The sequence below is a fragment of the Macrotis lagotis genome, chromosome X, assembly GCF_037893015.1.
Source record: "Macrotis lagotis isolate mMagLag1 chromosome X, bilby.v1.9.chrom.fasta, whole genome shotgun sequence".
NCBI lineage: Eukaryota > Metazoa > Chordata > Mammalia > Peramelemorphia > Peramelidae > Macrotis > Macrotis lagotis.
The window spans coordinates 152,235,151-152,253,033 of NC_133666.1; the positions used below are offsets into that span (position 1 = coordinate 152,235,151).

General features: G+C 35.6%; 1 protein-coding gene across 1 annotated transcript in view; it reads left to right on the plus strand.

The window, feature by feature from the left end:
* Positions 1–17,883, plus strand: part of EPB41L4A (erythrocyte membrane protein band 4.1 like 4A) — a 198,857-nt gene that overhangs the window by 62,890 nt on the left and 118,084 nt on the right. Inside the window, exon 3 of the mRNA XM_074205000.1 lies at positions 15,589–15,640. Within this exon, the coding sequence (XP_074061101.1) occupies positions 15,589–15,640 (52 nt within the window). The remainder of the gene's footprint in view (positions 1–15,588; positions 15,641–17,883) is intronic.

Here is a 17,883-nt window from a genome sequence, read left to right on the forward strand (position 1 = left end):
GAGATGAAAGTTTCTAAGTCTGAAGTTGCTTCTCAGAGTTGACGGGGAGGTATTTGAACTTCATTCTGGAGATCTTTCTCTGGAGGTCGAATCTTTCCTGGGGTCTTCTCAAGCTGTCTTAGAAGGACCTCTGCCTTACCCTGACTTCTGTTTATTTCCTTTGATCTACATTCCTTCTGTGTTGAGGTTCTTTTTTTTTTAGAGGAAATTTGGATAACTGAAAGTTTTCTGACTTACTGCTTCTTCTTAGAATCTTCTCTCCCCAAATGTTATCATATCATAAAACAATTCCTGATAACTATTGAGATGTTTAGATTAATATTATATATATATATATATAATATTAATTCCAAAAATTAAAGTTTGCTGATGCTATTTTTGTATGTTTTTTAAAGATAAAGTATTTGAAGTAGAGAGTTGTCAAGGGATGATATTTTTGTGAGCTGCAAAACTATAGCTCACAAACACAGGTGAGAAGATGTATAAATGAAATAAAATACATTATAGTAGACCTTTAAATTTTATTGATTTCTAAGAAACCCAGGTAAAAAGTGAGATGGTTTGCAAACTTCTAAGCTTGTTTTTACATATTCAAGTAGAGGTTTTAATATTTTACTAGTGCTTTTAAGTTGTTAATTGGAATGAGACAAAAGAAATAAGTGAATAAATTGGAGGGATGGTTTCCCTATTTTGCTCAGGTTGGAAAGGCAGCAGTCTTTCATGGGTTTTATCCTACTAAAAAATATGGAAGCTTTTGTTCTACTGCATTTTTGACTTGGACTAGTTCATTCTTCTTGGGTAACCTGGTGACCCCCTATTTCCATGGGCTCACTATATTGGTTCAAGACTTCATGAAGACACATGATTAGTTTTAGCACATTGAAATTCAAAACTCTCAAACCCAAGATCCACCAAACTCAACTTTCATGATAATAGGAATTATAGGCTATGCCAGCAAGTGTAGCAATGAAATAAAATGTTACTGTATTTTCCGAAGGTGACCATTTTCCAAGAAGCACAGCATCATTTCTGAAGTATAGAAATTTTCTACCTGCTTCTTTGGTTCCCCCCCCCCATGTAGGAGGGGAGCAAAGGGCAGCTAGGTGACAACAGTGGACAGAGCACTGGCCCTGGAGTCGGGATGATCTGAGTTAAAATCTGGCCTCAGACACTTAATAATTATCTAGCTATGTGACCTTGGGCAAGTTGCTTAACCCTATTGCCTTAAATAAATAAAAGAAAAGAAAAGAAAATAGATGTTTCAATTTCCTTATTTTAAAAAAAGGTTCCTCTGGAAGAATTTCTGAAATTATGGGTGAGTCATTTCCTCAAGTATCTCAAATCTTGCTTAATAGATTGTCTAAAATGTATGATATATCATCACAACTCCCAAGCATACTTTTTTAAAGTATCTTAAGTATTTCACTTTCTATCCAAGCCATCTCTTCCATAAAAAAAATCATAAATTTGGGTCTTGCCTTGAGTCCTCTTCCAGAATTCTGAGATTCTAATCTTCCTTTTAATTTTAATTCTTATTTATATTATTTTAATTCTTATTTATTAACTTATTAATATTTTATTTATTAGTTTTTAATTGTGGAATAAAATAAGCATTTCTATAACAAGGATAACAAAAGCATGATTGCACATGAAATTTTATAGGAAAAAAATACACTGCTTCCATAAATGATATATCAACACAAGTTCTTTTTTTTTTTTTTTTTTTTTAGTTTTTTGCAAGGCAAATGGAGTTAAGTGGCTTGCCCATGGCCCCACAGCTAGGTAATTATTAAGTAAGTGGCTTGCCCATGGCCACACAGCCAGGTAATTATTAAGTGTCTGAGATCAGATTTGAACCCAGGTACTCCTGACTCCAGGGCTAGTGCTTTATCCACTGCGCCACCTAACTGCCCCTCAACACAAGTTCTATACCCACACAGCTATTAAGTGTCTAAGGTCACATTTAAATTCAGATCTTTTTTTGACTCCTATGCTCGAGGCTTTACCTGCTGAGGTATCCCTTTTCTGCCTCAATGGAAAGTGAGAACACACCCTGTAAAAGAACACAGACTTTTGCTCGTTTTATGAATGATGTGACTATTTCTTCTAGGAGACCCTGGGATTTTAAACTGGCAAATCTCACTCTTTTCTTGAAGGAATAGACACTGTTATTTATGCATTCTAAAAAGTCTTGATTAGTCCACCTCTTGTCTTTAAATTCCTGCTGCATATTCTTTGTCCCATGTCTTAAGAACCCTGAAGTCTTATTCCTGCTAAATAGCCTGTACCTTCAAGCTTTTAAATTAAACTTTCTGATTACTGGTTTTCTTATTTCACTAAGATTTAATTCAATAGTATTAAGTTCAACAGACATTTTTTTCCCCCAACAAATATTTAATAAGCATTGGTTAAGTGCAAAACATTCCTAGAGACTGGCAATATAAAAGTTGCTGCTGCCTTAAGCAGTGATTTTCTAATAGAGATGATATGCTATGCTTTAGGATCATTGTTTTAGAGGAAATAAAACTTCATTCCCTTTGGAAAGAAATGGAACCTAAAAGGTAAGTGGGAGAATGTTTGAAAAATCTAAACTCTGAAAAACAAGTGATTGAACTGAAATTTTTGTTCTTTTCTTATCCTGACATTAGTTTTCTTAAGTCTACCTACTCATCTACTGTTCATATAATTCTTATCTTAATGTTGCCCCTGGGATTTTTGGGATCACCAATTAAAGATCGAAAATGGGACTGAAAGACAAAGGAATACGCTCATTCTCTGGGAATTCTCTGCTTAGAATTTTATTACAAATTATTACAAAGTAAAGAGGCTAAAACTTTTCCTCCTCCTGAAGAGTCAATTATACTATAGGACACAGTGAATAACAAAAGACTTGGGAGACAGAGACAGATAGAGGGAGTTAAAGAGAGGAAGCAAGACCAAAGAGGAAAAAAAAGCAAGCCCTGAACAGCCCTGAGCAAAGAGGTCCAGCCCAGAATTTGTAGCCTTGCCCCTTATCTGGGCACAGAGAGCAAAAGGGGAAATCCCTCCCTCCCCCTTGTGTGACTGAAACCAGGTAGAAGGTTGGAAGGGGGGGGGGGGGGGTGTTGGAAATGAGGAGACAGGATGCAAATTTTACATTAAACAATGAAACAATAAAAGTCAATTTACATCTCAAGAGAAAAGAGCCTTCTACACCCCTAACAAAAGTCACATATTTTAGCAGCATTAAAAATTACAGAATTTGTTTCTGAATTTTTCTACCTTCATAATTCTCTGCATCATTAAGACAAGAGACATTAAAACTAGTTTTTCCAGCTTCTTCCAACTTTAGTAATATCTTCAAGAGCCATTACATTATTAATTAGTACTGAACCATCCACATTCTGATCTTATCTTTGTTGAGCTTAATATTTATTGTAGTTGATTAGAACCCCTGTACCCAGTAGAGGTATTGTAGAGGACTGAAATAAGTCAAAGACAGGAGTTGAGAAATAAAGCGTTTTTAATTGAGGGTAGCAAACCTGCCACCCTGAGGGATGTCCAATCAGTGAAGAGCACTGAGGATTTCCCAACCAAGGGACCCATGAAAGTTTCTTTATACTTGTAGGAGGATAAGTAGGAGGAGGTAGAATTCATGAAGGCAAGAAAGAGTGCCAGTTTTTTTCATAAAGCGAAGAATGAATTCCATATATAGTCTCTTGCCTGACTGACTCAGAGAATATGAGTATATGAAAATTTATTACATATTGAGTCTTGGCAAAGTAAAGCAGGAAAGTAAGGACAGTTACAAGAGTGAGGCAGCTGGGCTGAACAACAACAGGGTGGGTAAGCCATATAGGGACAGTTGCAAGTTGCAAATGGGGGGAATCAGCAATCAACAAGGAATAAGACCAATTTTATAAAGGGGAGCAGGGCAGGTTGTATGTACTGAGAAAGGGATAAAGGAGGAGTTAGGGTGGTGCTAGGAAGGCATTAAGGGGTGGGTTCAGGTGCTTCAGCATCCCCTATGGGGGCAGTGGGCAGCCTGTGAGACTTTCAGTAAGATGCACCAAAGGAAATCCGGAGCCTCTTTTTGGTAAGATAACTTTGAAAATCGGAGTCAGTCCTGGATGCTTTGGGACTGGGACCAGAAGCTGGCACGGTTGGGCATTTTGTCCTTGGGCCTTCGAGCCCCCCTTGTTGGTGGGTTCCTCGAGGCTGACTTCTCCCCACAGATCTGAGGTCTTTTCATTTGGGGGTAGCAAGCTAAGCAGCAGCCACCTGTGGCCAGTTCCTTTAAATAGTACTGGTGGAGCAGTTCTGTCAAGGCATCAGAGGGAATCTTCATGGTGACTGATATCCTCTGCATGCACATAAAGCTGTGCAACTTTGAGACCCAAGACTATTGAGGCATCAATAGAATCTGCAAACTGGAAATGTGTTTTACTTCCTCATCCTAAAAATCCCCTCTCAACTCTTCACTCTTGTGAGAAAGTATGACTCAAAAGCAATGGAGCATAGAATCTTTTTTATGTTAACTCCATGATACTCCTGTCACTTTAGGAAGTACCAGATCTTGAGTGTCATCTTTGTAGAAAGCTGTCAAGGGAGACAATTTTTTTTTTCAATGAAAGATTTTATTTATTTTGAGTTTTACAAATTTACCCCTATCCTTGCTTCCCTCCCCCTACCCCCCACAGAAGGCATTCTGATTCTGTTAGTCTTTACATTGTTTCCATGGTATGCATTGATCTAAGTTGAATGTGATGAGAGAGAAATCATATCCTTAAGGAAGAAAAATAAAGTATAAGAGATAGAAAAATTACCTAATAAGATAATTTTTTTTAAATTGAAGGTAATAATCTTTGGTCTTTGTTCAAACTAAGGGAGACAGTTTTGACTTAACCAACACAATGGCAGATTTGTCAGTGGACAAAGCAGGCCCATCCTTCTATGAAATCTTTAATTCTTCCATTAAGACTATGGAACTTCTGAGGGCAGCTAGGTGGCATGGTGGATAGAGCACCAGCTCTGGAATCAGGAGGACGTGAGTTCAAATGCAGCCTCAGACACTTAATATCTACCTAGCTGTGTGATCTTGGACAAATCACTTAACCCTTGTAAAAAAAACTTTAAAAAAAAAGACTACAGTACTACTAAATTTGGAAGAAACTTGAAAACTTTTTCTGCTAGAGAATTGAGCATTCTTCCTTTTGGACCCAGGCCCTCCCCATTGAGGAGAAACACAAAAGCAGACTGTATAATAACAATGATGACTCTTAAAGGTATTATAGAGTTGGTAGAAGCTGGACAACTTATGGGCAAGACTTCCTGCTGCTTTGATTTCAAACCTACATTTTAGTGAATATCCCCATCAGCCCTCCCCCTCTCCTAACAACCTGCCATGGGGCAGAATAGGGTAAGGCTACCTCCTCCTTTCCCTCTCATCATGCTACTTGACCCAGAAGAAGGTTCCATAGGCCTGTTTAGTTGAGCCTTTCTTCCTTTTTAAGGTAAGACCCATCCAGAAAGAACTGTGGCTTTGATTAGATTGAAATTCTGTGATGCTGCAAAAAAAAGTTATAGCTTACTTCTAAGAAGATATTCACATTATTGTTTGAAAAACATAGCCTTAGGCTCATTCATTTACAGATATTGTGTTCTTAGGGTTATTTGAGAATGTAAGCATATTTCCAAACTAAAGATGATGCTAAAATTATTTTATAAATGTTAAAAAAAATAATTTTGAACAAAGTATTTGCTTTGGGTAGTTTCTATGAGATAATTTTGAGTGATGGAATGGGCCAGCTCAGAAAGAAAAAGGTTAAATGGGTTAACTATTTGATATAACACAGAGGGAACATGAATTTTAGGACACATTTCTCTAACATTTTCTCTGCTACATCCCAACCTCCCTCAATAATCTGAATAAGGAAAAGAAGTTCATTCAAACTATTTTGCCCTTCATGTTATGAAACTCAATGAAGGCAAGATCCAGCTTGGGAACTTGGGGTTCAGCTTAATCTAACATACATTATTTTAAGGGTAGAAATATAAGTACCCTATTAGAATTCATGACATTGCTAGGATAATTAAGAGATAGTGTCGTCAATATTAAATTTGGTATTAACAATTTTCTGTCAACTCTTTTCTGAAACTCCTGTTTTGTCATACTTCTGCCACATCATATTTGTATATACTTGACAAGTCCACTTGTAAGATTTTACATATATTCTGTTTAATTTCATCTTCTTAATTTTATTTCTATTTTTTTACTTTTTGTGTGCTTCATATGGGAAAAAAGTTGCTTACAAATATGTATGCTCCTGAAAAGAGACATTCATATTCATGAAATGCCAGATATTTTTTCTTTAGGCAAGTATAACATATAAAAGTGTCTTCAAAGAACTCATGCTGACTCCTTTTTGCCTCAGGTATTCAACTGGATCAGAATCAATTTGTACTATCGTCTAGGTCACTAATTTCACCAGAGAATTATATGAGATTCATGTAATAGCAGTAAAATATAATATATGTATGTGTGTGTATGTATATATATATATATATATATATAAATTAACCTCTAGTAAACCTATAAAAAAAAAGGATAGTACCATTCTGACATGTACTATGCTGTCCATCCTTTCCTAAATGTTACCTAACCATACTTTTAATAAAATTCTAGAATTTTGCAGGAAAAGGAATCAAAGTCAGGATCACTGTCCTGTAGTTTAGGTCTCTCATAGGTCTCTTCTTTTTTTAGTTCCATTTTCATTTATTGCAGATAAAAGGAGTTTCTTCTCCCCCCACCACCCTCCATTCTAATTGAATGCACAGTATCTATATAATAAATATTATACAATATTTCACATCTTTTTAGAAAAAATGCTTTCAATTTATAATATTTAAGACACCTCTTGCACACATTCCTTTGAAATATCAGGAGAGTTTAATAATTGCTGTGATTATTCTTCTTCACTTGGAAAGGAGTCTAAGTTTTGCTTGAGAGTGAATTCATTGTTTTGTATCCTAAAGTCATTTTTATTGCATATTTATCTTTCATAATAGAACCTGGGAAAGCAGACCACCTTTTCATTGATTTTCATTTTCTTTGCCATGTGTATTGCCATTGATTTGCAATCAAATTAAAAAAAATTTTTTTATAGGAACAAAGAGTTTAGAATCATCATGTAAATAGCTGGCCTTGATCTTTTTCTTTTTTAGAAGTCTTTGCATATCTTCATTGTTTTCCTATTCAATAAAAAACTATATGTTGTATGCAAAGAACTGGAAATTATAGGGATGCCTATCATTTGAGAAATGGCTGAACCAGTTCTGGTATATAACTTTGATGGAATATTACTATCCTGTAAGAAATGATGAGCTCAGTCAGGAGCAGCTAGGTGACATAGTGGATAAAGCACCGGCATTGGAGTCAGGAATACCTGGGTTCAAATCCGGTCTCAGACACTTAATAATTACCTAGCTGTGTGGCCTTGGGCAAGCCACTTAACCCCATTGCCTTACCAAAAAAAAACCAAACAACTAACCCCCCCCCCCAAAGTCTTTGAGCAAATGAGTCATTTTTGACTATTTTATATATATATATGCAAATTAACTTCAAAAGGCATATGAAAGTAAGGCTTTATAAATATTTATATAAAGTTTTTATAAAACAAAGTTTTAAGGGAGAAGTGTATTGAAATTTTGACTTGCTGATAAGTTGTATTAAGCACTTTAGTGGTAGAGATAATAATTCTAGCCACTTTCTTCATAGGAAATATGTTTTTGCCTAGTTAATAGTAACAAACATTTATAGCAACTTTGACTCAACTTTACATCAATTCATAATAACTTAACTTGCTCTTGGGATGTTGTGAGCTAGTCCCAATTTAGGCTAATTCCCTGACAAAATGAAATGTCCATAGGCTCTTGAATAGTTTATAAAAGTCCATAAAAATTATGGAACCAATGAAGGCTGTAACCAAGATGACAGAGAAAAGGCAGGTTTCAGCTGAGCTCTCCCAAATTCTCTTCCAAACAGTTTTAAAACAATACCTCAAAATGAATTCTGGAAAAGGGAAAAACTAACAAAAGCCTGGTGTAAATAATATTCCAGCCCAAGAATGTTCTATCCTGCCAGGGTGAGAGTAGAGTGCAGTTTAGCACAAGTAAAGCCCCAGCAATAGACCTTGCAAGTAACTGAACTGGCAACAGTGGCTTCATGAGTTGTCTTCAAATAACTGATCAGGAGATTTACAGGGGTCCCTTTGTTGGCATTGGGTGCAGAGCAATATTGCATTGCCCATATACAGATCTGAGTTTCAGTCCTGGGTCAAAGTCCCACAGTGAAGAGGAGCACTAGCATACCAGAACTTACAGCCAGAAGGGAGTAAGGACTCTGGTCACAGTTCCAGAGTAGAAAAGAGTGCTTTTAGTTGCTCACAGGCCAGAAAAGTAGTAAATATAATTCTCAGATCATACCACCTTGGAAGAACTGAAAACTTACAAATTCCCCAAACTAGCTCTGAAAACAGTTGCACAAAAAAACCTGAAGCTTGGGAAATACTTCCTTTACCCCAAGGAGTGGAGTCCCACTTTAACATCAAGATAAAAGTCAGGAAATAGTCTATAAAATTGAGAAAATTTTAAAAAAAAGAACCTGATCATAGAAAGTAACTATGGTGACAGGGAAGATCAAAACACAAATTCGTGAGAAGACAACAAAGTCAAAATTGCTTTATGCAAAATCTCAAAAATAATAATAATAATAATAATAATAATAATAATAAAAAGAACCTGATCATAGAAAGTAACTATGACAGGGAAGATCAAAACACAAATTCAGAAGAAAACAACAAAGTCAAAGTTGTTATATGCAAAGTCTCAAAATAAAAGAATTCCTGGAAGATAGGGGAAATGGTTGTTAGGATGAACAGGATAAAAGGAGAGAGAGAGAGAGAGAGAGAGAGAGAGAGAGAGAGAGAGAGAGAGAGAGAGAGAGAGAGAGAGACCCATATCTGTATCTATATCTATCATCTATCTATCTATATAAATTTTAGCAGTTTTTTTTTGTAGTGTCAAAGAATTGGAAATTGAGGGAATGCCCATCAATTGGACAGTGCAGGATGCTTTCAGAAAAATCTGTTAGGACTTACATTAACTAATGCAATGTAAAATGAGCAGAATGTTGTATATAGTAATGGTGAAATTTTATGATGATCAACTGTGAATGACTATCTATTCTCAACAAATTAATTCTGTGGTCTTTATCAAATTCCTTGCCTTCACAGAGAGAAGGGTGGGGAGGAAGAAAGGGGAAAAAACTTGGAACCCCAAGTTTTTTTAATGAATGTTAAAAATTGTTTTTACATAAAAATAAAATATTAAGGAGCAATTTTTTAAAAGGAAGAACACTAAGTAAATTTAATGATGAATTACTTCAGCTTCCTCCTAATGTTAGTCATGCTGGTGGTCCATAGTCAGAAAGGCTCTAAAAAAGGAGCTGGATTTCCTTTTTCAAGTGAACAGGAAACCATGCCAATGAGGTTAGTCAGTCCTCAAGCCAATCAATTCTCTTTTTTTTCTTTCTTTTTTTTTAGGTTTTTTTTTCAAGGTGATGGTGTTAAGTGACTTACCCAAGGCCACACAGCTAGGTAATTATTAAGTGTCTGAGACCAGATTTGAACTCAGGTACTCCTGACTCCAGGGCCGGTGCTCTATCCACTGCACCACCTAGCCGCCCCACCAAGTCAAACAATTTTTTTTTTTTAGTTTTTGCAAGGCAATGAGGGTTAAGTGGCTTGCCCAAGGCCACACAGCTAGGTAATTATTATGTATCTGAGGCCGGATTTGAACTCAGGTACTCCTGACTCCAGGGCTGGTGCTCTATCCACTGCACCACCTAGCCGCCCCAAAAGCCAATCAATTCTCAAAGAAGTGTTTTGGTGTCTCATGCAGTATGAAGCTAGACTTAAGAAAAACTAAGCCATATCTATACAGAAGAACCCTAGGAAAACAGTGTTTCTATCATAGATGTTTAGATTGCATTACATGGAACATTCCCTATTTCATTTTACCTTGATGATTAAATAGATCTAAGGTTAATTCAAGAAATGTGCTTATAAGCACAGAGTTAAAGTTACTAAATTGTTTTGTTTCACTAGAATAGATTCAATTTTTGATGAAACGTACTTGGACAGGAGTTCTGGGAATTATCCCATATACAATTATGAAGTTTCCAGTAGTTTTTTGAATCATCATATTAAATTATATCATATTAAATGAAATAGTTCAGTTCATTTGAGAAAACATTTATTAAATGTCTATTTTGTGCAAAGTTCATAGCTGTATTCTACTTACCTCTTTTGTTTGTATACTTTCATAGTAGTTTTAGTTGCCACTGCAGTGTCATACTCTCCAGAATTCTAGAAAGGCAGGATCAAAGACTTGCACAGTTAGTTAATACAACCTTGGCAATCTGAATCTCAATCCATCTAATATGACAAATGCAGAAAATCAAATAGAAAAAATGGAAATGTAAAACCAGGCACATTGACTGTAGAAAAAGTAACATAAAAGCAGTCCAATGAATAGAAAAGAAAAACTATAAAAAGAGATAAAGAGTATTTATCCATTTAGAAATAGCTGATTCTTCCCTCTCATTCCCCCACCATATAGTGCTGCTGGTGGTTGCATTGGGGAAAGTCCTAAGTTTATTTGAGGGAGACGAGGTACAGTTAAATTATAGGGAATGCTAGAGTCAGCTTGAACCTGCTGATTATTTTTAGTCTTTGCATCTACCCCTCAGAAAAAGGGCAAATGCTACAATTCAAGGCTTTATTTATTGTTTTGCTGATTTTCTAGACTTAAGAAAGTGATAGAGAAAATGTTACTCATATGGATTGAACCTTAAAGTGTATTGTGTGCAGATTATTTTTTCCAGATTTCCAAAATTTATAAAAATTTGCCATCACATCACTGTTAAGGAGTGAACATGAAAGCAAATTTTTGAAATAAATCATTCCCAAATAATGCCTTATAAATAAAATGTTGTTGTCTAGAACTTCCATCAATCATTTTTTTATATCCAAAGATTGGATACAGAATTCAAAATATGACAGGGAATGAACTTATAAATTGTGACAGAACCAAGCAGTAAATATAACTACATCTTAGTCAGTATGTTGAATAGAACTATGTATCTGGTATATCCTATAAATATTCAAATGGGATGCATGTATGTTATGTGTGTATCCTTAGTAGGTATTCCAGGGGACACTTGAGGGGTTACAGAAGCTATTATAACCTATACTGGCTCATTCCCTGCCTTTAGTGTTACAGTGTCCCTTTAGCATTAACTAGCAAAATGTAGAGCTACTTCAGCCTCCAGTAGTAATAATAACATTAATTAGCATTTTTATAGCATTTCTAAGATTCATCAAGTACACATGTAAGGTGGGGAGGAAAACTCATCAAGAAGGATCCAACTCTGGCACATATAAAGGGATGTTTGTCTGATGCCAACGCACATAGACATTTGGAGGATTGACTTCAAAAAGTATGCAGAGATGAAGTCCTACCTCTAATTCAGAACATGAACAAGTATTCTGCAACTTATTTCTTTTCTGCCCATAACACTAGTGAAGAGAAACTTTTTAAGCGATTGTTGAGACAGAACTCAGTGTATATACCAAAAGCAGTAATTGGATATATTAATCTCTCTTTTTCTTGGTGGCAAGTGAGGTAAACATTGATGTGGGCTTCCTGGAATGGGGAGAGGTCTTGGGCTCTCCTTAACTGGTTCCATGAGACCTGAAATCTCTTTTGCAATTATGGGACATATTCTTTCCTGTCCTTTGAAGAAGGACAATTGAAGACAAAATGACCTTGTTGGGTTCAGAAGATCCAGCAGAGGTTGCCAGCATCTGTTAGCCTCTATAATCCTGATAAAAGACCTTCTAAACTCAGGCTAGTACCATGAATCAACCTGACAGTGAGACTGTGTACTGCAAGCAAGAGAGTGACTCTCTCCATTGGCTATGCCACATTAGCAAATGATTTTGGTGAAACAAATCTACTCTTCTCTGGGACCAAACTTGCATGTTTGGGGTTTTTGGTTCTTGCTTTGTCTTTTTAATAATTTTCCTTTGTAAAAGTTAACTGATATTCATTGCTTATTGACTTCTTTTGGAGCAAACACAGCAAAATGGGAGATTGATTTGATACATAAGGGGAATTGGGGTTCTGCTCAAGGGTTGGTTTCCCCCTGAAACCTGGGGTAGGAGTAGAAGTAATGTAGTTAATTAATAAGCTAATTGATACTGGAAACCATAATTTTGAGTGGGGAACAAGAGTAAGACCCCTAAGGTTTATCTTCCCATTGTTAAGAGAAAGAGAATTGGAAATGGAATGAATTCATGAGTTGAAAGATGGAAAGAATTAGTGGAGTTTATCAGTACCTGTAGCTACCAATGGATATAGCTGCTCCCACACAAACACACAAAACCTTGCCACTGACTTGGATATGCTGCTGACTTGAGTCAAGGAGGTCTCTGATCAGGGTTACTGTGGCCATAGCAGCTGACAAACATTACTGCTTCTTTCAACCTTTTGAATATCATAAATTGGTTCCATTGCCAGTTCTCCTTCACCAAAGAACAAGGGAAAATAGTCTCACTATGAAAAGAAACAAAGATCACTAGGAAGAAATTAAAAGAGGATGAGAAGAACTGGGATTAAGAGGTATTAGGGAAGACTTCTTGTGTGAAAGGTAGAAATTAAAGTCGGGGAGGTCAGTGGGCAGAGTGGAGGAGGAAGAGGATTGTACCCAAGAAGGACAGAACTCCTAGAGTCAAGAATGCATTTTTTTGTTTGTGGAACATCCACAAATCCACTCACTGGACTGAAGAATACATGCCAGGGGATAAAGTAAAAGAAGAATGTTTTATACCTAGGAATGGAGTCTCTGGTTCAAAGATATCAGACATTTCAGTCACTTTATTTACTATGGGAGGAAGGGGTAGTATTGGAGATATTATATCTTTGATTTTTTCCTTACAAAAACTGCCTCTTTATATCCTATGACCATTTATCAAGTGAGAAGTGATTCATATTCTTTTTTTTAAGGCTTTTGCAAGGCAAATGGGGTTAAGTGGCTTGCCCAAGGCCACACAGCTAGGTAATTATTAAGTGTCTGAGCCCGGATTTGAACCCAGGTAGTCCTGACTCCAGGGGGGGTCCTTTATCCGCTGTGCCACCTAGCTGCCCCAGTGATTCAGATTCTTAAAAATTTACTTTGTTATATATATATTTTCTGAGGCTTTTCTATGTTTCCTTCTAAGCTTCTAAATCCTCACTACATTATTTATACAAAATCTCTTTTAATTATTATAATCTAAATTACTTTGCTGCTTTAGTAATTACTACTTATTTATTCATAAGTTCTATTCATAAATCTGATATGTAATATGCTCTATGCGCATCTATTTTACTTACAGTGGATCAGAAAAGGAGTGGGCAGTTTTCAGAGATTTGGTATATAGCACTGTGTTTCCAGAACATTTGGAAATAGCAGGATTATTTTGTTGAAAATAATGAGGAATTCAGAAGCTATTAAATAAAAAAGAACCCTACAAGGTTTACCAGCAAAATAGTTCATCCATCTCTAAGAAGGTGATAAGGGCCTGGTGTTGTGCTGTGGCTGGGAAGTGGGAGGTATTAGCTCGGACATCCACTGCTGCAATGGGGCCACAGGGCCTCTACTGACTTAAGGCAATTCGTATCACTGCTTTGCCAGAAGGCTACCTGCCCTAGACTATGCTTCCCTTTTATCCCACAGAGTTAGACTTTTCCTGCTGACCTTCCAAGTTGACTTGGGCTAGAAAATTGTTTCACCTCATCATTTTATTGATGCTTTTGCCAAGGATTCATTTTGAGGTGTTATTTTATAGTCATTTGGAGGTGAAGATGGGAATTTTCAGGTAATTTCCTGCTTACCTTGCCATTTTTGACTCCTAGAAGTCTTTTTAAGAGTCCTTAGTAACTCTGTGCTGTGATGAGGCATCAGAGTAGACCTTTGAGTGGGACATTTGATCTAATTAGCTCCGAGACTATAAATAGAAGAAAAAGACATCTCTGCTATCGGGAACTTGTATTCTAATGGGGCAATATATCCGTAAGAAGTTTCAGTTGCAAGTCAGATAGAGAAAGCATAGGGTTTAAGTGGCAAAGTAGAAGGTCTTCTTTAGTGTAATTTCTACTGATAAAACCATATTTCTTTCTGTCTTTGAATCATTTGACAATTACAGACTTTGGTAATGAGAACTGTTTCCTGATTTTTCAGTAGCTTTAGTTGCTGAGAAAGCAAGAGCTCCAGGACCTGGAGAAGCTATTGCCAAGTCACATCTCTACAAGGGCTGTTCCCCAACTTCAAGTTGGTGGGGAACTTTTTTTTTCTACCAAGGACCATTTGGATATTTATAACATCATTCATAGGTTATATTTGGTCAAACATTTAATTAATTCACCCCTAAAAAGTAGCTAGATTTGTTGAACTTCAAGTCTTGTCTGTGTTTGCTTGGCAATACCACCAGACCAATATGGCCCATGGCTGGAGGTTCCCTGCCCCTAGTCTTAGTTGGGTCACTAATCTTTGGGGGTGGGAGTGGGGAATTGTTATTCCTAGTCTTCTTGGAATCAGGGTCCTCTATTGCCTTCATATAGGACTGAGGGAAGGTGGTGGTGATGAAGTGGTGATATGGTTTGATCCACTTGGCATACACAGCCACTTGTGGTTTGTTTTTTTTGAAAGAGTATTTTGCAGCAGTTTTGTGGTGGCGGTAGTAAGGAATCACACCCCTCAATAATGACAGTCAGGAGGCTGGGATGAGGGTCACATAGCACAGTTTTAGACTGGAACCTCAATGGAGACTAAGAACTTGCATTAATTAAATATTGTACTTTCTGAGCATCTAATAAAGTGTTCAACTACTTAACAGTTGTTTAGTAATTGTTTGTAGAGTTATATTCCCCCCACCCTATGGTATGTAAACTCTTTCAGGGACTAATTGCTTTTTGGTTTTGTATCCTTTAAATTTACAATGCATAAACATTTAAAAGAAATGAATTGGTTAGTTGATTAATTTTTAGACAGGAAATATCTCTAACACAATGCCTTTCTATTTAATAGGTGTTTAATAATAAAGAAAGAAAAGCTATGTAACTAAGTTCAGTTCAGGTGAATTGATCTAACATGATATAACTCCTAATGCAAGTATATACTTTTGTTTGTTTTTTGTTTTTGCAAGGCAATAGGATTAAGTGACTTACCCAGGGTCACACAGCTAGGTAATTATTAAATGTCTGAGGTAGGATTTAAACTCAGGTCCTCCTGACTTCAGAGCTAGTGAGCTATCCACTGTGGCACCTAGCAGCACCTGGATGCCCCACAAGTATATATATATATATTTTTTTTTTTTGAATTTTAGTTTCATCGCATATATTTGAGTTCCATGAATACCAAAAAGTATTTATATATGTAAAAATATGCATGTATGTATCTTTAGTAAATAACATGCTGAATAACCGCCTTTTTTCTTCCTCTTATAGTACTGGCTGGATCCTGCAAAAACCCTTGCAGAACAAAAAGAACTGATAAACAGTATGTATTTAATTTTCAATTTATAAAATAATGATTTAAAAATTTTATGGTGTGCAAAATAATTTTATGGCTTGTGATGGCAGATGACAACTTTTTGAAATGAATAAATGCTCTGCATATAGGAGACTGTGCTAACCCCTTGGATAAAATGAGTTATTTTGTTGGTTGGGGTCTTTAGTCTGGAAACATTAGTTCCTTTTCTAGCTGCCTAAATTTTAAATTTTGCTTTCAAATTAAAGGGTCAGAGAGCCTGAATATATATATATATATATATATATATATATATATATATATATATATCTTAAAAGAAAAAAAAGAAATTATTTATCATTTGAATTCTAATGAACTAGAATTCCCTAGAGCATAAACCATTCATCAAGAAGATACCAGTCTGGTCTCTGAGAAAGCAATTTACTAAGTGGTTTCCTTTTAACCTAACAGAAATCATATACCATCAAAGAGAATTTGACTTCCTTTTGAGAATAGCTACTATACTTATTTTGAATAATATTTGAAAAAAATATGAATAATATAGCAATATTATTTAGCAAAAGACATAATAATAAGCTAGTTGAATCAGTGTGTAACTAAGATTATGTCCAAATGATATTTTCTATATCATTTCCCAAATTTTTAAAGAAGGAATACAATAACATGTTGTATATATATGTATGTGGCTGTGTTTCTAGGAAGGAATTTCAATGAACCTGTCTTATTTTTAATATTAATAGTCTATATAAGGAGTTTTTAACTTGGAGTCTGTGAACTTGATTTTTTAAAATATTTTTGACTGTTTTGATTGGAGAAATGTACTACAGGATAATTACCATCTCTTATAATCTTATGTATTTTATTTTATGTATTTAAAAGCATTCCTGAGGAAAAGAGGTTCATAGACTCCACCAAATTGTCAAAAAATTAAGAACCTCTGGTCTTTACAATGTTTTCAGGACATGTTACCAACAGATGAATAAATCAGTGAATGAAAAGACATTTTTAAGTGGTACCTCTAGGTTAGACCATCCTCACTCAAGGAGCTCACATTCAAAATTGTGGAGGTCCATACATAAAAGAAAGTTCAGCTTTAGAGTAGCTGGAAAAGCCCAGAAATCCTAAGTATTCTCCAGCATGACAGATGGCAAGATTCAGAGGACCTTAAGTTATATCATTAGGTCAGATGAAATTAGGGCATTGAGCAAAGACAGATGATAAGAGTTAGAGGACTATAGCAGGTGGTGGCAGGGCAGATAGAAGGGCCTATGGTATTCTTCCATTACACCAGAAAGAAAAGAATTGATGATTCCTATCTCATTTAAGCCAGGTGAGCAGTTGAACTTCGAAAGTGGATTGTAGTCAACCTTAACTAGAGTGGAGGCAGGGAAAGTGAAGAAAAGGGTAGAGTGGCATCTAGTGGTATTGTCTTTCAGCTGCCCAGCTATTCTGAATGGGTTCTGAGATGATCTAAGATGACAAGAGGGGAACACAAAGAGAATCAAGAAGAAACAAATAAGGATTCAGAACACAAATCAGAGAATAAAAGTTCAGAATATAGAAAGGAAGAAAAATAATGAAGAAAACAAAGTAAGCACAATTTTCATAGAAAAAGTACAGTATGCACAATCTGTAGACCTTTCACCTCCCCATAGGGATAGGTTAGATGTGTCTTTGAAGGTGTCTTCATTCAAGTCTTATTTGATCTTTATAATTCTGCTAAATATACTTTTATTTTTGGTGTGTTCTTTTCATTAATATTGCTGTAGTAACCATAATGATATTATGACTTATGTTATCAAAATTATGATATATATATATAAATTCTATGTATCATAAATGTAAATAGATAAAATAGTTCAATAGGATGAAAAACAGTGGATTGGACAAAAAATCAAAACCTCCTAATTTTTAGAAAATTGAGAGCTAAAAGATTCATGACATTTTTTGAATGGTACCACTAAGAATTTATACCTTTCTCAGTACTATAGGGCATATATTAAAAAAAAATAAATAAACCTTGGATAATGGCAGGGGAAAATTGCAAGTAAATGTGAACAGTAAGAAATATATATTCTTGGAAAACCAGAACATAATGAAGATAATAATCCATTCACAGAGCAGAAAAAGATGGACACTTAATCAAGAATTAATAATGAAAGTCTAAATGAGTGGGCCAAAGAATAATCATTAAAACTAAACCCATATGGGAAACAATATGATTTATCAGACAACATACTAAAATTTCTGGC